The sequence below is a fragment of the Manacus candei genome, unplaced genomic scaffold, assembly GCF_025592945.1.
Source record: "Manacus candei isolate 608988 ecotype Guabito, Panama unplaced genomic scaffold, ASM2559294v1 h1tg000007l, whole genome shotgun sequence".
In the NCBI taxonomy this organism is placed as follows: Eukaryota; Metazoa; Chordata; class Aves; order Passeriformes; family Pipridae; genus Manacus; species Manacus candei.
The window spans coordinates 6,892,770-6,912,113 of NW_026138055.1; the positions used below are offsets into that span (position 1 = coordinate 6,892,770).

At 52.4% G+C, this 19,344-nt stretch overlaps 1 protein-coding gene across 1 annotated transcript; it reads right to left on the minus strand.

Annotated features, from left to right (window-relative positions):
* Positions 1–294: 294 nt before the first annotated feature.
* MCM3 (minichromosome maintenance complex component 3) lies at positions 295–11,646 on the minus strand. Its single transcript, XM_051812613.1, has 17 exons — positions 11,399–11,646; positions 10,460–10,572; positions 9,408–9,616; positions 8,814–8,944; positions 8,356–8,594; positions 7,531–7,639; positions 6,737–6,890; positions 5,636–5,767; positions 4,963–5,171; positions 4,293–4,467; positions 3,992–4,118; positions 3,539–3,689; positions 3,255–3,395; positions 2,928–3,034; positions 2,292–2,374; positions 1,659–1,734; positions 295–1,430 (listed from the first exon to the last, which is right to left on the minus strand). The coding sequence occupies exons 1-17, from the start codon at positions 11,477–11,479 to the stop codon at positions 1,232–1,234; spliced, it is 2,436 nt and encodes an 811-aa protein (XP_051668573.1). The 5' UTR covers positions 11,480–11,646; the 3' UTR covers positions 295–1,231.
* Positions 11,647–19,344: the final 7,698 nt, after the last annotated feature.

Below are 19,344 nucleotides of genomic sequence, written 5' to 3' on the forward strand. Positions count from 1 at the left end.
AGCTCCAGGTGGGCAGAGGCAGGAGCTGCCCACATTTATTGCCCACCCATCTCACAGGAATTTCTGCATGTATTTGGTCCACCAAGCCAAAGGCACATGGTGGATGGACATTCCCAAGCCCATTCCTGTGCCAAAATGGGCTGGCAGGTGCCTGAAAGCTTTGCAGAGCAGCACAGGTCCCCAAAAGGGTGCACAGCTGTATCCCCACAAGTGGGTATTTTAAATCTAAGTAAGCAGAGAGCCATGGATTAAACAATATAAACATTTTTATTTATCAAATTAAGATTTATGGCATCCAGAAACAAGAGAACATGAGCTGTGCAGGTTTCTGGGGATGGGCAGGGACAACAGCAAACAGCCAGTGCTGTTCAGGGGCTTCTCCAAAGCTTCATCTCAAACTCACCAGGATGAAAAAAGAAATTAAAAAAAAATCCCAAACCTTCAGCAGCACTGGATCACAAGCAGTAAAACTGGTCTCACTGTAGAGTCAGCTTTTCTTAAAAGCCATCCCCAGGGAATGATTCCAGGCTGAAAGGAGGAGCAGCTGGAGATGGAACCCATCTGTGCCAGGGACACATTCCTAGGGCAACTCTGAACACCCATGTCCTTCCCTGGGGGCAAAACTCCCACCAGGATTGTGAAATCTGGAAATCAAGCTGACCATGGGCAATGGAGCAGGTCAGACCACACCTGTCCCTCCAGCACTAGGAATCATCCTCCACAAGATGGGTGGGAAAAGTAGAACCAACAAGACAGGCATTAGGCATCTTTCCTTGTGAGACAAGCAGATCTAGCCTATGTAATTGGGGAAGAAAAGGGAAAAATAAAAGCTTCACTAGTAGTGGAGCTCTCACATTGCTCCTCACCACCACTACTAAATGTTGGATTCCTAAATCCAGATTTTTTCATTAAAAAAAAAAAAATCCACCAAAAAGCCACCAAAGCTAAAAACAATACATTAAGAACATTGATAGTTTGCTCTTAGGTTTTTCCTTTCATCTCCTTGCAGAAACAAGCCTCTTCCCAAATGCTCCACTTTGAAGACAGTTAACAGCTTCCAGAGCTCCTGGCTCTTCTTTTGTGCCAGCAGTGCACAGAAAGGAAGTGCAGAGACTTGAGCTCCCCTAAGTCCAGCTCAGCCAGATGAAGGTTTCAGGAGAGAGTTGAAGGCAAACACAGAGAGTCTCCAGACTGAGAGTCCACAAAAACTTGGGATCTTCCACCCAGAGGCTCAGATTAAGAAGACAATGTCATCAGACACCATGATCTGGTTGTCATCCTGCATGTGGGCCAAGGCCCCCTTCACCTCAGCCAGCGAGAAGGGCTCGGGGTTGTCGCGGTTGATGGACTCCATCACATTCTTCAGACCCACAGACTGGGCGTGGGAAGCTTTGAAGACCTCCAGGAGAGCAGCCTTGAACGCTTTCAACCTGGTCAGAGGAGAAGTAATCAGCCTTAGAGACCACACACAAGTCTTTCCCCTCCTTCCCAGCCCAGGATGCCACAGCCCTTCCCCATTCCAGAAGCAGCACTCGGCAGGAAAGCCAAAACTGGAGCTGGGAGCACCACAGATGCATCTCCAGCAATGGGACAACAGCTTGGACCCACTGAGGGGGGTGGACATGCAGGGGTAGACTCCTCTTCCAGCCCCCACTCACCTTGGCTCAGCCAACTCCACCTTCTTCTCTTCCCCAGTGGCCGAGGCTTCGGGCGTCTTCGGAGTGTGTGCCTGAACTGGAGCAGAAGGAAGACTTACCTTCACCCTGCCTGGTGTCCAAGCACCCAGACAGCAAAAGCTCTTGGCCTCAGGATGGGGCGGGTGACACCAACCTGCCTCCCAATATTGCTATTTCTGCAGCACTTTGGAAGTGAGTGGAAAAGAATTAAACAGCAATAGAATTATGGAATATCTTGGGTTGGAAGGGACTTGAAAGATCCTCTCGTTCCAATCCCCTGACATGGGCAGGGGCACCTTCCACTAGACCACGTTGCTCCAAGCCCTGTCCAACCTGGCCTTGAACACTTCCAGGGATGGGGCAGCCACAGCTTCTCTGGGTAACCTGCGCCAGGGCCTCACCACCCTTACAGGGAAGATTTTCTTCCCAATATCCCATCTAACCCTGTCCCACACAGACAGGTTTATCTGGATTTGTGGCACTGGATGGTGGCTGCACCATGCCAGGGACCCCAGGAACAGCAGCATTGCTGCTCCCCAGGCTGTGCAGCCCCACCAGGGCTCAAGGCAGCAGCACCCTAAAGAGCCACGTGCCACCAAAACCCGAGGGACTCACCCTGTGGCATCTCCTCCTCGGCGTCACTGAAGTCGTAGGGGTCGTAGGAGCCTTCTTCGCCTTCCGTGCGTGCCTTCTTCCTCCTGGGAGAGGGGACAGGTCAGCCCTGCTCCAGCTGAACTCCCAGAAAAAATGGAGTGCAGGAGCCCACGCCCTGAGCTTCTGAAGGTGTCTGTCCAGGAACTCACAGGGTAGCTATGGCTCATAGGTAACCCACCCTCTGGCCACAGATCCTTGCCCATGGCACAGGACCCAGCTGGCAGCAGTCCCAAGGGTTGTGGCTGTTATGGAATCATAGAATGGTTTGGCTTGGAAGGAACATTAAAGCTCATCTCGTTCCAACATTCTGCCACCTTCCAGTAGACCAGGCTGCTCCAAGCCCCATCCAACCTGGCCTTGAACATTTCCAGGGATTTTTCTGAGCACCTTGTGCCAGTGCTTCAAATCTTTGGACATGGCTATCCAGTCAGTTCCTTATCCATGAAATAATCATATCCCTCTACTACAAATTGGGAGTGACGATCCACCTAGCTCAGTAAAATCTGGATTATTCCCCCAAGACCAGCACTGCCCATGGCAACCTCAGAAGGGGCTGATGCCCTTTGCATGACATCCCTCCCTTGCTCTGGCTCCTACCTCCTCGTCCTGCGCTCCTCCTTGGGCTGTGACTCCTCATCCTCCTCCTTCTCAGTCTCTGAGTCCTCCTCCACCGGCTTTCTGCGCTTCTTCTCCTTCTCCAGCACCTGTGTGGCAAAGGCAGGATGGACTGAGCCCCGTTTTCCACTCAAGTTGCTTTTACGGGACCAAACCCAAGGATCCAAGATCCCACCATGGTGGCCTCATCCCACATTATGTCCAGGAAAGGTCGCACCAGCAGCCCAGGGTGCTCAGCCTGCACCAAGCCCAACCTTTCCAATGAAAACCCCAGGATCCCCCAGGAGCAGAGGGACACCTTTCCCTCACCTTTTTGAAGTAGGCGAACTGCACCAGCTCCAAAGCTGCCTCAGCATCCTGCAGATCCACAGTCTTGTTCATCCTGGCCTTGGCATGGGCTGTGGAGAGGCGGATCAGGGTCTCCAGGGTCCGGGCCGTGATGGGGGAGGTCTGAGGAGAGAGAGGGAGGTGTCTCTGTGAGACTGACCCACACCACAGCATCCAAGGTGGGAAACACTCATAAAGGACACAGAGGAGTCTGTGCCTCAGTTTCCCTCCTCCTGGCCCAGCAGGGAGCTGCTCCCAGGGCTCACCCTGGCGATGTCCGAGTTCATCTGGCTCTGGCTGCGCAGGCGGGAATACTCCTCCGCGATGTAACTCGCCGCCTCCTCGGTCAGCACGGGTTTGATCATCTTGGCTACATGGATGTACTTCCTCATGAACTGCATGCTGACGATCTTCTCCCTGTGGGAACACACGTACACCTGCGTTCTCCAAGGCGGGGATGGGCCTTCCAATCGCTTTTTTCCCCACCCTTCAGGGGCATCTAGGTGTGTAGGGAATTCAGCTCCAGATGTTCCCCACCTTCCTGGCACAAGAGATCAAGCCCAGAGCAAGGTTCCCTTGGCATCCTGCCCACGTACCTCCCCCTGGACCACTGCTGGCAACGGCAATCAGTCACTGCCTGGATACTCAAGCCAAACCCATGAACCCACAGTGCTGGAAACCCCCAGAGAGCCCCAAGGGACGTGGGATGAAGGACTCACTTGCGGCGGTTGGGCCCGTGCAGGAGGTCATCGTGTTTCTCATACACCTGGAGCTCCTGCTCCTCCTCCTGCGTGAAGTCGGGGTCATCCGTGGCCAGGATCTCCACAGCGCTGCCCAAAGGCATGGCTGGAGAGGGAAGTGTCACAGAGAACAGGCTTTTAGTCTCTGGAACAAATTCTAAAAGCCACCAAAACCAGTCCCTTGCAGAGGCAGAGGTGCTGAGCCCTAAGAGACGCCACCAAGGGGTGACAACCCACCAAGGAGGGAGACAGGAGCGAGCCAAGGTTACAAGGGACTCACCATCCCCGTCCTGCTCGTTGGGGTTGCGGTAGCGGTGCATCCGCAGGACGTGGTCCGAGATCTCCCTGTCCTGCTCGGGGTCCATCTGGTCCAGTACGATGAAGAGCAGGTCGAAGCGGGAGAGCAGAGAGTCCTGCAGGCCGATGTTCTCCATGGGCGTCTTGTACTGGTCGTACTGTGGAAGGACGTGAGGGGTTACAGGAGACCCTCATGGGCCGGTCCTGGCTGCCAGGGAGGCTGGAGGGACCTCCTCTGGCCAGGCCTGAAGGGATGGATAGGTGTCCTGGCAGCTGGACACCACACCAAAGCCAGCCTGCTGCAGCAGTACAGCTGCTTTTCCCCATCCTGCAAGGCGGCTGTAGCTCTCATTTCCAAGGAAAACAAATATTTTTCATGATCCCAGATCAGACACCAAGACTGAGACTCATCACCAGGATGAGGGTCCAGTGCCCTGCCCCAGACACCCAGGCAGAATCAAGATGAGGGGACAAACCAGGAGACTTCTCCCCTCCAGGAGAGCCATGAGCACAAACAGACAACAAACCGACAAGGTCCCATGGATCCCAACCCCAGTAAGAACCGAGTCACCAGTCTGGGCGATCTTCCGGGTTTTCCCAGCTGCCTCCCCCCAGCATCCTGCCCCAGGGAGAGGACTGACAGCAGCACTCACCCGGCCGTAGACGGGGTTGGCAGCGGCCAGGACGCTGCAGCGGGAGTTGAGCCGGGCCTGGATCCCGGCCTTGGCGATGGTGACACGGCCCTGCTCCATCACCTCGTGGATGGCCGTGCGGTCGATGTCGGACATCTTGTCGAACTCATCGATGCACACCACGCCCCGGTCGGCCAACACCATGGCTCCCGCCTCCAGGCGCCGCTCACCTGGGATGGGGCGGGAGAAAGGAGGGTCAGTCGCCATCCAGCAGCCCCTACACACCCGCCTTGCCATCCCCATCCACCCTTGGGATGAGGGTAAGCCTCAAGGAACAACCTTCAGGGTTGCCTATCTCCTGCCCAACTTGACAGCACAAAGGACACTTAGGATAAGGAGTAAGGCCACAAGAAGGAAAAATTCCAGGCTGCTGCTAGCCATGACATGGGAGACACGAAGTAGAAGAGGAGTAAAGAAGACCACCACCTAATAGAGGTGGAGAAAATATCCCAAAACACCACAACCATCACCATAAAGCTTCCGGGTGGAGCAAGTCCTACAAGTGTCACTGCAGAACGAACATTATAAAAATCACTCAAGTTGGAAAAGACCTCCCAGATCATGGAGAACAGCAGCCCTGGATCTCACAGAGTCCCTCCCAGGTGGTAATAAGCACCACCCTGATGCTCCTCACCGGTCTCAGGGTCCGTGGTGACAGCAGCAGTCAGGCCAACGCCGGAGGAGCCCCTGCCCGTGGTGGGGATGGCCCGGGGTGCTGTGCTGAGCACGTACCGCAGCAGCTGGGACTTGGCCACAGAAGGGTCTCCTGAAACGGAGAACAGCACCTTTAACAACCACATAATCACCCAGATAACAACTGAATGTCACCTGGATGCCATGTCTAGTTTGGGGGTGCTCAGAGCACGGGCGGGTGGAGTGAAAAGGGGACAGAAGGGGGTTTGTTCACTCTTCAGAAAATAAGGTAACGGATGGTTTTCTTGCCATCATCAAGAGGATGGGAGGAAATATAGAAGATGGAGGCAGAATTTTGAGAGGTGATAGTGATGGGTCAAGAGGCCAGGGGGACAGCTTGGAACACAAGAAATTCTGACTGGATGGTAGAAGAAATGTCCTTAAGGGTGGGCAACACTGGGATAGTGGCCCACAGAGGTTGTGGGACCCTCTATAATCACAAAATGGTTTGGGTTGGAAGAGACTTTAAAGATCATCCAGTTCCAAACCCTGCCGTGGGCAGGGACACCTTCTACTGCACCAGGCTGCTCCAAGCCCTGTCTAATCTGGCCTTGAACACTTCCAGGGATGGGGCAGCCACAGCTTCTCTGGGCAACCGGGGTCAGGGCCTCACCACCCTCACAGCCAACAGTTCCTTCCCAACATCTCATCTAAATCTGTCCTTCTTCGGCTTAAAGCCATACCCCCTTGTCCTGTCCCTCCAGGCCCTTGTCCAAAGTCCCTCTCCAGCTCTTTTGGAGCCCCTTTAGGCTCTGGAAGGGGCTCTAACCTCTCCCTAAAGCCTTCTTTTCTCCAGGCCGAACACCCCCAGTTCTCCTAGCCTGTCTCCAGAGCAGAGGGGCTCCAGCCCTGGGAGCATCTCTGTGGCCTCCTCTGGACCCATTCTAACAGTCCACAACCTTCTTGCGCTGAGGGCTCCAGACCTGCAACCTCCAGAGGTCCTGTCTAACCCCAGTTACTCCATGAAACTAAGTCTTAGAAATGTCCCTTCATCCCACCCCCTGACACCAACCAAGGGTGCCTTTGCCCAGCCCTTCCAGACCTATCAGCAAGATGTTGATGTCTCCTCGGATGCGGCTCCCGTTCTCCAGGATCTTCTCCACCCCTCCAAGCAGCATGCAGAGAATGGCCTTCTTGATGTACTCGTGCCCATGGATGCTGGGAGCCAGAGATCTGGCCAACTGGTCAAAGATATCCTAAGGCAGAAGAGGCAAAGCATGGCCCATCACACGGACTGCAGCAGGTAAGAACAAAGCAATACTTCAATAGAACATTTCAGCCCAAATTTCAGCTTATTCCTATCGCAGAGCCACACGGATGCAAACTATTTAGAAAGGAGAAGACCTTTAGCCAGAGTTTTCTTTCAGTGGGACTCTTCTGAAGTCCTGGATCATCCCGTCTCTGTCACCCAAGCAAGCACTGAAAGCAGTGAGAGCAACAATTGCTCCTCTACACACTGTAGAGCAAAGCTCTGAGCATAAGACTAGGCTGGGGTAGTATCTTGCTCTGGTTTGGGGTTTGAAGTAGAAAGAGGGGCTTCTCCTGCAGCGGAAATTCCCTGGAAACCAGCTGGCAGGGTCATGACACAGCAGAGCTGCCAGTAGGAAGGATGCTCTGCCCTGCTAGCAGCACAGAAGTAGCAACAAAAACAACAAGATCTGATCACAGCCTGAGCAGAAAACTCAAAGAAAACAAGTTGGAAAATGCAGCAACGTTGCCAAGAGGGTTCAAGAGTTACTTGCAACCCAACACCCTCCTTAGCCACATGCCAAGCTGCTCTGGCCAAAACTTCATGCCCAGACACAAGCCTGCCTTCCAGATGTGAGACCCAAATACCTTGGAGCGGCTCTTGCTGAATCTCTTGATCTTGGCCACATCAGCAGCAGAGTACAGAGGCCGCACGTCTTTGCTCATCTGCTTCACGTGGCAGGCGATGAGGATAGTCCTGGAGAAGGGACACAGCTGTGGTCAGGTCTGCAAACCCCAGAAAGACCCCAGAGAACTTCCACTTGCTCTAGGAAGCCCTGGAGGGGGGTGGGAAGCTTCAAGAGCTGTAGCCCCCTCGATCTGACTGCTGTGCCACTAGAGAAGCATCTTTAAGAGCATCCAACCCCCTCTGGGCACAGCTGGAAGTCACAGCTACACACTGTGAGGGGAGACCTCATCACGGGCTGCAGCTTCCTCACAACTGGGCAGCCAAGGGGCAGGCACTGACCTCTGCTCTGTGGCCAGTGACAGGACTTGAGAGAATGGCTGGAGCTTTGTCAGGGGAGGTTTAGGCTGGATACTGGGAAAAGATTCTTCACCCAGAGAGAGGTTGGGCATGGAACAGGCTTCCCAGGGCAGTGGTCATTGCCCTAAGCCGTGGCCCTAAGCCAGAGCTCAAGAAGTGTTTGGTCAACACTCCTGGTGGGATTGTTAGGCCTGTCCTGTGCAGGGCCAGGAGCTGGACTCAGTGATCCTCGTGGGTCTCTTCCAATGCAGAATATTCTGTGATTCTGAGGCTGATGCTCAAGGATCAAGGTGCAAACCATTCCCAAGTGATTCAAGCCACCATTTGCCCCAGCTCAGGGATGGCCACCTGGCTGTCCTAGGTCTCACCTTCCAGAGATGTGACCTGACCAAACAGAGTGGGAGGGCTGAAGCCCAAAGAAGGCTCACCTGAAAGTCCCTGAGGTGTATCCCCCTTTCTTCCCTGGCAGGCAGCGGTATGTCCCCACCACCTGGATACGGTCCCCAGGCTTCACTTTGTCCACCAGGTCATCATCCAGAACCACATCCACTGAGCGTGGCAGCTGCCCCGCCGGGGCCTTCTCGGGCATCTCCTGGATGGTGATGGTCTGGTGGTCCTTGTAGACTGAGAGGCCAAACTCTGTCTCCAGGGGGTTGTTCTCTTCATCCTAAAAAGCAGGAACCCCAATAAAAATATTAGCACCACTTTTCAGGAACACAGGGAGAAGAAGTGAGTCAGGTAAGCAGGAGGAAGACAGGCATCACCCAACACGCACATGACTGCTGGAAAGGGCTGTTTTAGCAGGACTGAAGGCTGGGCTTTACCAGCTGACACATTCTCCCTAGAGGAACCTGCTGATGCTTCCCACAAGGCTAATTCCCCTCACCTTTGTAGGGTAGATGGCACTGGATGGGAAGGCATCCAGGGAGGTCATGTCCGTGTATCGGCGCTCAATTGTCTTCTTGGTGGCAGGGCAATAATGGACACTCCGGACGATCTTTGGACGAACCAGAGAGCCTGAGGTTGGAAAACAGAGGAGTCAGAGGCTGGGATGTCCCTCCCTTCTGTCAGCAGAGAGTCCTCAGCGGAATCTCCAACACTAAACTGCACATGGGTCACAATCCCCTGTCAACCATGGACAGGATTTGCTGAGCTCAAAGACCAACCCAACACCCACGACCTTCTGCCAAGCCCCCTGTTCCCTGGCCCAGACTGCCAGGACGCAGAATCACAGAAGGCTTGGGTTGGAGGGGACCCGAAAGACCTCTGGGCAAAGGCCTCGCCACCCTCAAAGGGAAGAATTTCTTCCTAAGATCCAATCCAAATCTACCCTCTTTCAGTATAAAGCCATCCCCCCCTTGTCCTGTCACTCCACGTCCTTCTCAAAAGCCCCTCTCCACACCACGACTCCTGGAGGGCTCCAGCTCTTCCACAGCAAACACCTGGTCCCTCCAGCCCTGGGTTGTCCCCCCAGTCTCACACTTTGTCACGATGCCCTCCACGCAGACGATGCAGCTGAGGAAAGAGGCCGTCAGTGTCCGTGGGGACACGTGCTTGGAGCCAAAGCTGCCCTCCAGCCCGATGTAGAAGTCCTCGTACTGCTTGGCGTAGGTGGCGTCCACGGAGGCAACGAAATCCTTCAGGGCCCGCTGGAAGGCCATCAGCTCCTCAAAGGCATGGCTCAGGAGCCTGCAACACAGGGAGGTGACAATGCAGATGGATCAGCCCCTCCTGCCCTCCTCCTCAGCACTTGTCCCATTTCCCCCGCGTGCTCCAGAAGTAGGGAAGCACCTTAAAGTCCATCACAGCTCTGCGTGAGGTCCACTGGCACCACATTCAGAAGATGAACAAATCCAAGCACATCTGGGAAATTTCACATGTCCCGTGGGCAAGCCTGATCAAAAATATCCCGAAGCATCCTAAACAAGGCTGAGGGAGCTGTGGGTGTCCTGCCTAGAGAAGAGAAGGCTCCAAGGAGACCTTAGAGCCCCTTACAGTGCCTAAAGGGGCTCCAAGGGAGGTGGAGAAGAACTTTGGACAAGGGCCTGGAGGGACAGAATAAGAGGGAATGGCTTCCCACTGAGATAGGACAGGGTTACATGGGATATTGGGAAGAAATTCTTCCCTGGGAGGGTGGTGATGCCCCGGAAAGGTTGCCCAGAGAAATTGTGGCTGCCCCAATCCTGGAAGTGTCCAAGGCCAGGTTGGACTGGGTCTAACCAACCTGGTCTAGTAGAAGGTGTCCCTGCCCATGGCAGGGAGGTTGGAACCAGATGAGCTTTAATGTCCCAACCCCAGTCATTCCATGATTTATATCATATAACCACCTCCAGTTTGCTGCAAAAGCCTTTTGCCAAAATTCTAAGTTTACAAGCTTGGAAGGGATGTGTCTCGTGGAGGAAAAGAGCAGGTGGACCTTTTCCATAGGATCTGGTGCATAGGACAAAGTTTGGCCCTTCCCTGCCACAATGGACCTGCAAAACCAGAGCTGGAGCTACCTCTCAGGTAGGTGCCCCCCCTGCCCACCCCCACCTGTTGGCTCTCCTCTCGTTCTTCCGCCGCAGGTCGTTGATGTTGACGAGGAGCCGGCACTGGTTGTCACTGATCATGTCCCGGACCTTGCCTTGGTAAATCCCTTGGTCTTCCTGCAAGTGGCAGCGGGGGAAAGACACACAAAAAAACAACTCATTTTGCATTCCCACCTGTGTGAGACACCCCCCAGGAGTGATTCCTGCACAGCTTGACTCCCTTTATTCCCTGACAGGGCAACACAGGGACCAAGTGATCCCTCACCTCCGGAGGTTCATGTGGGGATGAAGGGGGGGCACAGGGACCAGATACTGCCCAACTCCCAGGAAGGAAGAAGGGGAGGGTGAGGGGCACAGGGACCAAATGCTCTCCAACACCGAGGGGACATATTTGGGGGGGAGGGATAGGTACATAGGGACTAGGTACTCTCTAACCCCCCCGGGGGTACATATTGGGGGGGGGGGGGGGGGTCACAGGGACCAAGTGCTGCCCAGTCTCAGGGGTTCAAGGGGGTCGGGGGGCAGAGGTACCAAGTGCTTCCCAACCCCGAGGATTCAAGGGGGTGGGGGGGCATAGGGACCAGGTGCTCCCCATCCCCGGGACCACATATTGGAAGAGGCATAGGAACCAGGTGCTCCCTAATGCTGGGGGGGGTCTATAGAGGGGCCAGGTGTTCCCCACCCCCGAGGGGTACATATTGTGGGCGGGGAGAGCATTGAGACTAAGCGCTGCCCAGTCTCAGGGGTTCAAGGGGCAAAGGGACCAGGTGCTCCCTGATGCTGGGGGAGTCTATAGGTGGAAGCAAAGGGACCAGGTGTTCCCCACCCCCGAGGGGTACATATGGGGGGGGGGGGGGGGGAGGGCGGGCACACAGACCAGGCGGTTCCCAGCCCTAGAGGGCACAGAGGGGATGCAGCACCCGCGTCTCCCAGTTCGTCTCACCTCATCATCCAGGAAATCGAGGTAGTCGCGCTGCGCCTCGCGCAGCTCCGCATCCTCCAGCCCGCCCGCCGGCGCCGCCATGCTGTGGCCGCTCGGGGGGAGATCTCGCCGCCGCCGCTTCTGCTGCTGCCGCTGCTACAGGGGAAGGCGTTGATAGCCCAAGGGAGCCGGACTGGCCCCGCAGCGCCGCGATCCTACCCCGCAATGGGAGAGCCCCGATCTTCACCCCCCCTTGCAGGCGCCGCGCTCCCCTTTGGCGCCAAACAGGGACCCTTTCCCGCCACCACGCGGGAAATCCGCCCCGCGGCGCTGCTGATTGGTCGGCACCGCCACGCACCAGCCAATGGGACAGCGGAAGAGTCCGTAGGGGAGTGATGGACAGGAGCTGCATCCTATCAGAGAGTGGAGGGGCGGGACGAGGGGCCGCGGTGTCCCGCGGTTCGGGGCGGGGGAACTGGGACCGGGGCAACCGGGAGGATCCTGAGGATCCGGCCCCTGCTTTTGGAAGTTACAGACCGCCTGAAAATGCTACTTTATTTAAGAAAAAAAATAAAATAGAAAAAGCGCTAACCCGAAAACAACAACAAAACAAAACAAACAAAAAAAAAAGTAAGAAAATAACAAACAAACAAATAAAACCCCAACAAAAAATAGGTTTTGGCGGGTTTTTTAGTAATATATTTTGGAGAGCGCCATTTCCGGGTGTCTTTTCCCCATACGGGCTGCGTGGGGGTCTCTTTTCTCCTTAACACGGCCCGATGTGACTCCAGGAGCTTGGGGATGAACTCCTAAAAGCGACAAGTCCTGTGGTATTCGTAATTACAAAGGTGATTTTGGGTGTGTCTTAGAATCACAGAATGGTTTGGGTTGGAAGGAAACTTAGAAGCTCATCCCATTCCAACCCCCTGCAGGGCCACCTCCCACTATCTTAGGTTGCTCCAAGCCCTGTCCAACCTGGCCTTGAACACTTCCAGGGATGGGGCAGCCACAACTTCTCTGGGCAACCTGTGCCAGGGCCTCACCACCCTCCCAGCCAAGAATTTCTTCCCAAAATCTAATTTAAACCTGCCCTTTGTCAGTGGGCACCCTTTGTTCCATCACTATCTGCTCATGTATAAAGTCCCTCTCCCTCCTTTTTCCAAGGCCCCATTAAGTCTTCTGAGAGGTTTTTGTAGGCAGAAATCAAAGGAGAAGTGGAGATAGGTGCCTGCTGGGCACAGGGAAACCTCTGCTCCCCCTTAAAACAGCATGTTGGTATCCCTTAAAAATCTTTATCTAAACTCTGTTTAAAAATAGAAAAAGAATAAAAAGCTTGACAAAAATATTTCAATCAGCAGGGCATACTGGGCACCGAAGCTTGGCATGTTCCCTGGATACTGGAGCTAACAGCAGTTTATCCAGGGAAATACTGGAAATAAATATTCACCCAGGGTCTGTTGGGCTGTGCAAACGCTGAGGCACAACATTCCCAGTGCCTGACCTCTCCGGAGGGAGCAGCTGCGATTCGTGCTTCGGAAGAGGAGCAGGAAACAGCCTCTGCCCTATTTCCCATTTTCTCTTTGTGTGCCTGGATCAGGTCGATCCTTGGAAATGTTGCTGGTAACACTGTGGCCAGTTCAGGATATGTGTGGCTCAAGTCCTGGGTATTTGTCCCACTTATGAGTAATTTTTTTTCATGTTGTTTTGAATCAAAGTGAAAGATCAAGAGTTTCTCTTTTAGGCCTTTGGGCCCTTCCCTGGAATAATTTCATGGATTATTAAGTCTGGCAGGTTGGCAGGAATGAAGGATCTTGTGCTTTCTTGCTGTTTTGTTTTTTTCTTTTTTCATTTTTCTTTTTTCCCTCCTTTCCTTTTTCTTTTCCTTTTTCTTTTCCTTTTTCTTTTTATTTTCCTTTTGCTTTTCATTTTCCCTATTTTTTCCCCCTTCATGTCCCAAGTTTCTCTCCTAGCTCCAGAGATGCTCCCTGCAGCTGGAATACCCTCCCCACCTGTGCACACTCAGCAGCACCTATTTCCCTACAGATGCTCCTCAGCTCTACCCCTTCCCCCTGATTTCCTGGAGATTCCTTGTTTTCATGAGTGGAGGAAGCATAAAGAAGAGTGAACAGAGAAAAACTTTGCCCCTGCCACAGAGATAGAGAGATATGTAGATAAAGATTTTTTATTATATATATATTTATATTATGTATTTTATATATTTATATTATCTATTATATTTATATATAAAGATAATATAATGATATTAAATATAGATATAGATATAGATATAGATATAGATATAGATATAGATATAGATATAGATATAGATATAGATGTAGATAGATAATATAAAGATATTTAACCAGGCACACCAGCCATGAGGATATAAACTGGCTGGAGGAATCAGCCTGTGTAAGTCCCCGAACGAAATATGATTTATCCTATTTAAATTGGCAGAACCTGCCATAAGATTTCACCTCTGGGACAGTTTTCCTCTTCCTGCAGCAGACAGACTAATAAATCCAGCCATGGACACAGCCTGTGTGCTCCACTGCAGATAAAATATAGATGGAAAAATAAAATATGGATGCAAAGCACCCCGTGAGCACAGCACAGAGCGGTGCCAGAGTGGGATTCAGACACCTATATGTGGATTGCACAAGATCTCACCTATATTTAAGTGGTCAGAATGAATCCCAGCCCATGGATCACTGTGGTTTTCCTCCTGCTGGGAGCTGGCAGGGCCCCATCACTCCTGCCTGCAAGGTAACAAGAGTTAGGGATAAAAATAACCACTGTTGTTATTCAGGACAGGCCCTATAGCAACTGCTTCGTGCCTGAATAATTCATTGCAGCAGGTCAGGCCAAAGAGGACAGAGGGATGGAGAGAGCTGGAGAAGGCTGGGATGATAAAAGCAAGGCAGAGGCCTTTCCTGCCTTTTGGGGCTCCCCAGGAGGGTGCCGAGTCCTCCATGGGTTCACCTCCCTGCCACATTCCCACAGTTACAGGGTGGAGAGATCAAAACAGCTCACAGAGACTTTTAGCACTTCCTATCCCTTGGAAAAAAACAGGAATTAAGCTCTTAAATACAGAGAGGGCCGAGGCTGCAGGGCTCCAAAGGAAGCAGAAGGATCAGGGATGGATGCAGGAGTGATTTCCATGGGTAGATTGCACACAAGGGGTGCTGGCCAGAACACCCCACCAGCCCTCAGCATGGATTTTCTCCTCCCTTCCTCACACCTCTGTGTGTCAGCATCCACCTGTCCACCTGGATTCTGAGATTCCTTTATGGTACCTTGTGATCCTTCCAATATTCTGGGGCTTTTTTGTTCTGTGGGGTTTTTTGTTTGTTTGTTTGTGGGGGGTTTTGTTGGTTTTTTTCCCCCTTAGTTCAACTAAATATCAATTTTCAAGCCACAGCCCACTTTCCAAATTCCATCTATTCACTTTCTCTTTTGCTGAGCAACTTTGTCTCACCCATGGAGGGTAGGGGAGAGGCTTGTGGTTCATTCACAGCTCCAAAAAAGGGGGGGAAGAACACCCCAAATTCAATGGAGCGTCACCTTATCATCAAGCAAAACACTGGAGTTGAGGTTTCAGATATATTTGTAATAAAACAAGGATAATACCACAGAATGAAATGTTTTCAATGGAAAAAAAACCCCACTTTCTGTAATTGAAATATTGTGAAGCAAGACCACCTATGAGATGTTTTCATCAGGGTAAATTTTAAGATTTCCAAGGGATTAAAGGGATTTATCCTTACTGGGCTCTCCTGCAGCTGCAGTTGCAGCAGCTGAGCCCCAACCAGGAAATTCACTCTTGCCAGCAGAGCGTTGTCCTGACTCTCATCACTTCCACACATGTGGAAGATATAATTTAATGCTGAAGGAGCCCTTCTTAATCCCCTATCCTGACCTTTTCCCTAACATAGGCTGGAGAATTTCACTCCATCACATCTGCATCTAGCTCAGGCATTTCTGACATCATTTTCTTGAAGTATTTGCTATTCCCACGCACTCTGGTAAATCTTTAAATGTTTCTAGCTCCTGGTTTTTTCCCAGTTGCGGAGAAGAAAAATATGGAAAATTACTGCCAGTGTGCATGAATGGAATTTCTTCACTGAAAAGCACAGCTGGTATCTCACCAGGAGAGCACAGTAAAGGGGTAAGAAGTTAAAGCTCTGACCTTCAGTGCGTTTGGATGGATTGTAGCCACCTTCTTGCTTCCCAGAGTAGGAGCCCAGTGCACAGGGATCTGTTTTTCCTCCCAGATGACACTGGCATGGAATCAGCACAATGATGGGAATTTAAAATCTTGTTGTGGTCCTGCTTCTGATAGACAGCTACTCCAGATCCCACAGGAATTCATCCTCCTTTCCTGCTGCGCAGAAGGAAAATACAGCATTTAATAGAAAACCAAAACAAACCCACAGAGGCTGTGCCTGCAGGCACAAGGAAAACTGAATTCCAAAGGAAACCAGAGGAGTGGTTGAATCAACAAAGCTCTGGAGAGCGTGGCTGTGGAATGGGGCAACCCAACCACTTTTCCAGGGAAGTCCAAAGGGCCCAGACATGGATTGCCCGTGGTTTGGTGTTGCTATTTCTGTCTGCTCATCTGCTCTCATGAGTTCTGGCTGTTACTAAAGACAGTGACAGCTGGTTCCTCTTTTTTTCTATTCTCTCATTTTCTCCACTCACCAAGCCTGAAAATCACCCATCTCTATGTAAAACATCCTTGCCTCTGCCTCAGGATCTCTGGGATCTGCCTTCAGCCATAGGTCAGAACCCAATGGTCACTTTAGCAAGTGATGCCCAGCTTCAGAATCATAGAATCATGGAACAGTTTGGGCTGGAAGGGACCTTAAAGACCATCATATTCCAACCCCTGCCTTCCACTAGACTAGGTTGCTCCAAACCCTGTCCAACCTGGCCTTGGATGCTTCCAGAGAAGTGTTGAAGTGCCTCATCACCCTCACAGGGAAGAATTTCTTCCCAATACCCCATCTACCCCTGCCCTCTGGCAGTGGGAAGCCATTCCCCCTGTCCTGTCCCTCCAGGCCCTTGTCCAAAGTCCCTCTACATCTCTCCCAGTGTGGATCCAGAGCAGAGGGGCTCCAGCCCTCAGAACATCTCCGTGGCCTCCTCTGGACTCACTCCAGCAGCTCCACATCCTTGTTCCCCAGGGCTGGAGGCAGCTCTGCAGGTGGGGTCTCACCTGAGGGGGCAGAGGGGCAGAATCCCCCCCTCCCCTGCTGCCCAGGCTGTGGGATGAGCCCAGGACATGGGAGTTTTTGGGCTGGGAGTGCCCATGGCCAGGGCATGTACAGCCTCTCACCCACCAGCCCTCAAAGTCCTTCTCCCCAGGGCTGCTCTCAATCCATTCTCCACCCCACAGGAAGATGGGAAGCTGAAGCAATTCCCGCAAGGCACGTTAGCAATCGTCATCAGACTGTCACAATGGGCTCCCTGCTCCGCACAAACCACGAGGAGGCAGGAAAGTCCTGACCCCAAATTGTCACACACTCCTTGTGCAACATGCGGGGAGCAGCTGATGGTGGCAAAATTATCTGTATCAGGAGTTTCTTTCTGATTGCAGGGGCTGAACTTGGAAACTCAGGGCTTTTTTTCTGAGTTGTTAGTTAAAGAAAGCCTTAGTGTTCTGCATCTAAATTTTGCCAAACCACGAGCATCAATCCTTGTCCAGTGGGAAGGAGTTTCATATAGGAACAGATGGGGCAGAAAAATTCTCTTCTACCCAAGCATGACAACAACATGTCAATATTCTTTATTACAAGCAAGTACAGGGAAAAGGGAACTCGTCCTACTTTCTGGATCCCATTTGGTGTTTGGAATATCTCAGTTATCTTTGGTGCAAAGCTGCTCTGTTGTCCCTCAGCAGCACAGTGTGAACTCTGTGTTTTGGATGCATCTTGGTGAAGGGAGACCCTGATCCACAAAAGAAGCTCCTCTTTTTGGATGATAATTCAAAGCACCCAAAAATAACAGGCCAAACTTTTTGCAGGGTTTGTGTGGCATGACAGGGAGGGTCTGTGGGGCCAGCAGGTCAAGAGAGGGGATTCTTCCCTTCTGCTCTGCTCTGGTGAGACCCTACAGGTAGTGCTGCACCCAGCTCTGGGACCCACAGCATCAGAAGGAAGTGGAGCTGTTGGAATGCATCCAGAGGATGACTGTCCCTGATGGGCTGTCCTGGAGCCAGCTAGCATTGGGTCTGTTTGAAATAGGGGAAGCTTCTGGCAGCTTGTCACAGAAGCCACTCCTGCAGCTATCAAAACCCACTATCAAAACCTGTCCACACAACCCGGAAAAAACTTTAAAGGTCCCTTCCAAGGTCCCTTCCAACCCAAAGCATTCAATGATACATATTTGGGTGGGGAATTACACTATTCAGGACATGTTTGAGGGCACAAAGAGGACTTGAATCCTATCAGATGACTGTAAAGGGTAGGGAGAGCCCAGCCTGGCACAACCTGGTCATAACTCTGGGAGTGATCTCCTGGGCAAACACAACCACACCTGTGTTTTGCCTTGAACGGAAGTGGGTGATTCATTTCAGGGTTTAAAATGTACATGATAGGGAGTAACAAGGACTGCAGCACAGCAGGGTGAGGCTGGGATGAACTACAGGGCATGGCTTGGCAGGTACCAGTCACCGGAGAAAAGGTGATGGAGACAGAGATCAAAGAGATCTCCCTGTGCAGCATCCACCAAGCTTGGTGTGCAAAACAGGCTGTGAGTACCCACCAAGGAGAGCAGCTATCCTGCACAGATCTGCCCTTTCCCCCTTGTCACAGCTGCCCTGGAGCACTGTCATGTAGATAACAAGGGAAAAACCTTTCATCAGAGCAAAACAGAAGTGCAGGTTGACCCAGCAATGTGGCAATGTCCATGTTCAGCAGGGATGTCCCACCCCACCATCCCTCTCTGCCTGGGTTGTATTTTATGTCCCACCTGATCTCCAGCCTTGCCATGGTCATGGACTGCGTTCAGCTGAGTGTTCCCATTTCTCCTGTGTGAGAAATGATGGAAAGTTGGGTGGAAGAGGAAAAGCCATGACCTTCATCTCACAGCTACTGAGCATCCCTGGAGATTTCATGGAATCACAGAATAGTTGGGGCTGGAAGGGACTGTAAAGACCACCTTGTTCCACCCCCCTGCCATTCACAGGGACACCTACCGCTATCCCAGGTTGCTCCAAGCCCTGTCCAACCTGGCCTTGAACACTTCCAGGGATGGGGCAGCCACAGCTTCTCTGGGCAACCTGTGCCAGGGCCTCACCACCCTCACAGGAAAGAATTTCTTCTCAATATCCCATATAATCCTGCCCTCTGGCAGTGGGAAGCCATTCCCCCTTGTTCTGTCCCTCCAGGCCCTTGTCCCAAATCCCTCTCCAGCTCTCTTGGAGCCCCTTTAGGCACTGGAAGGGGCTCCAAGGTCTCCTCAGAGCCTTCTCTTCTCCAGGCTAAATACCTCCAGCTCTCCCAACCTACCTCCAGAACAGAGGGGCTCCAGCCCTTGGAGCATCTCTGTGGTCTTCTATGGACTTACTCCAGCAGCTCCACATCCCTCTGATGTTGTGGGTCCCAGAGCTGGAGGTAGCTCTGCAGGTGGGGTTCACCTGAGCAGAGCAGAGGGACAGAATCCCCTCCCAATTTAAGGAATGCAGGGGGAGGACGATGCAGTATTATGGGTCTTTCAGGAGGATATTTCTTAGAGGGGCAGAAAATGGGAGCAAGATGTCAGTGAGAGGGTCAGGAGGTGCTGATTCTATCCCATCCTCATCCCTGAGTGAAGTGACAGGGAAAAAAATGAGGTCCCCTGCCCACCCTCTTCACCCTGTTGGGTTTTCTCTCCTCACTCTGAGGGCATTGGCTCTCCCCCATACTGGGAGATGTGTGCTGAGATGTGCCGAACCTTCAGCCAGGCTGGAGTGATCTTATCAGAGC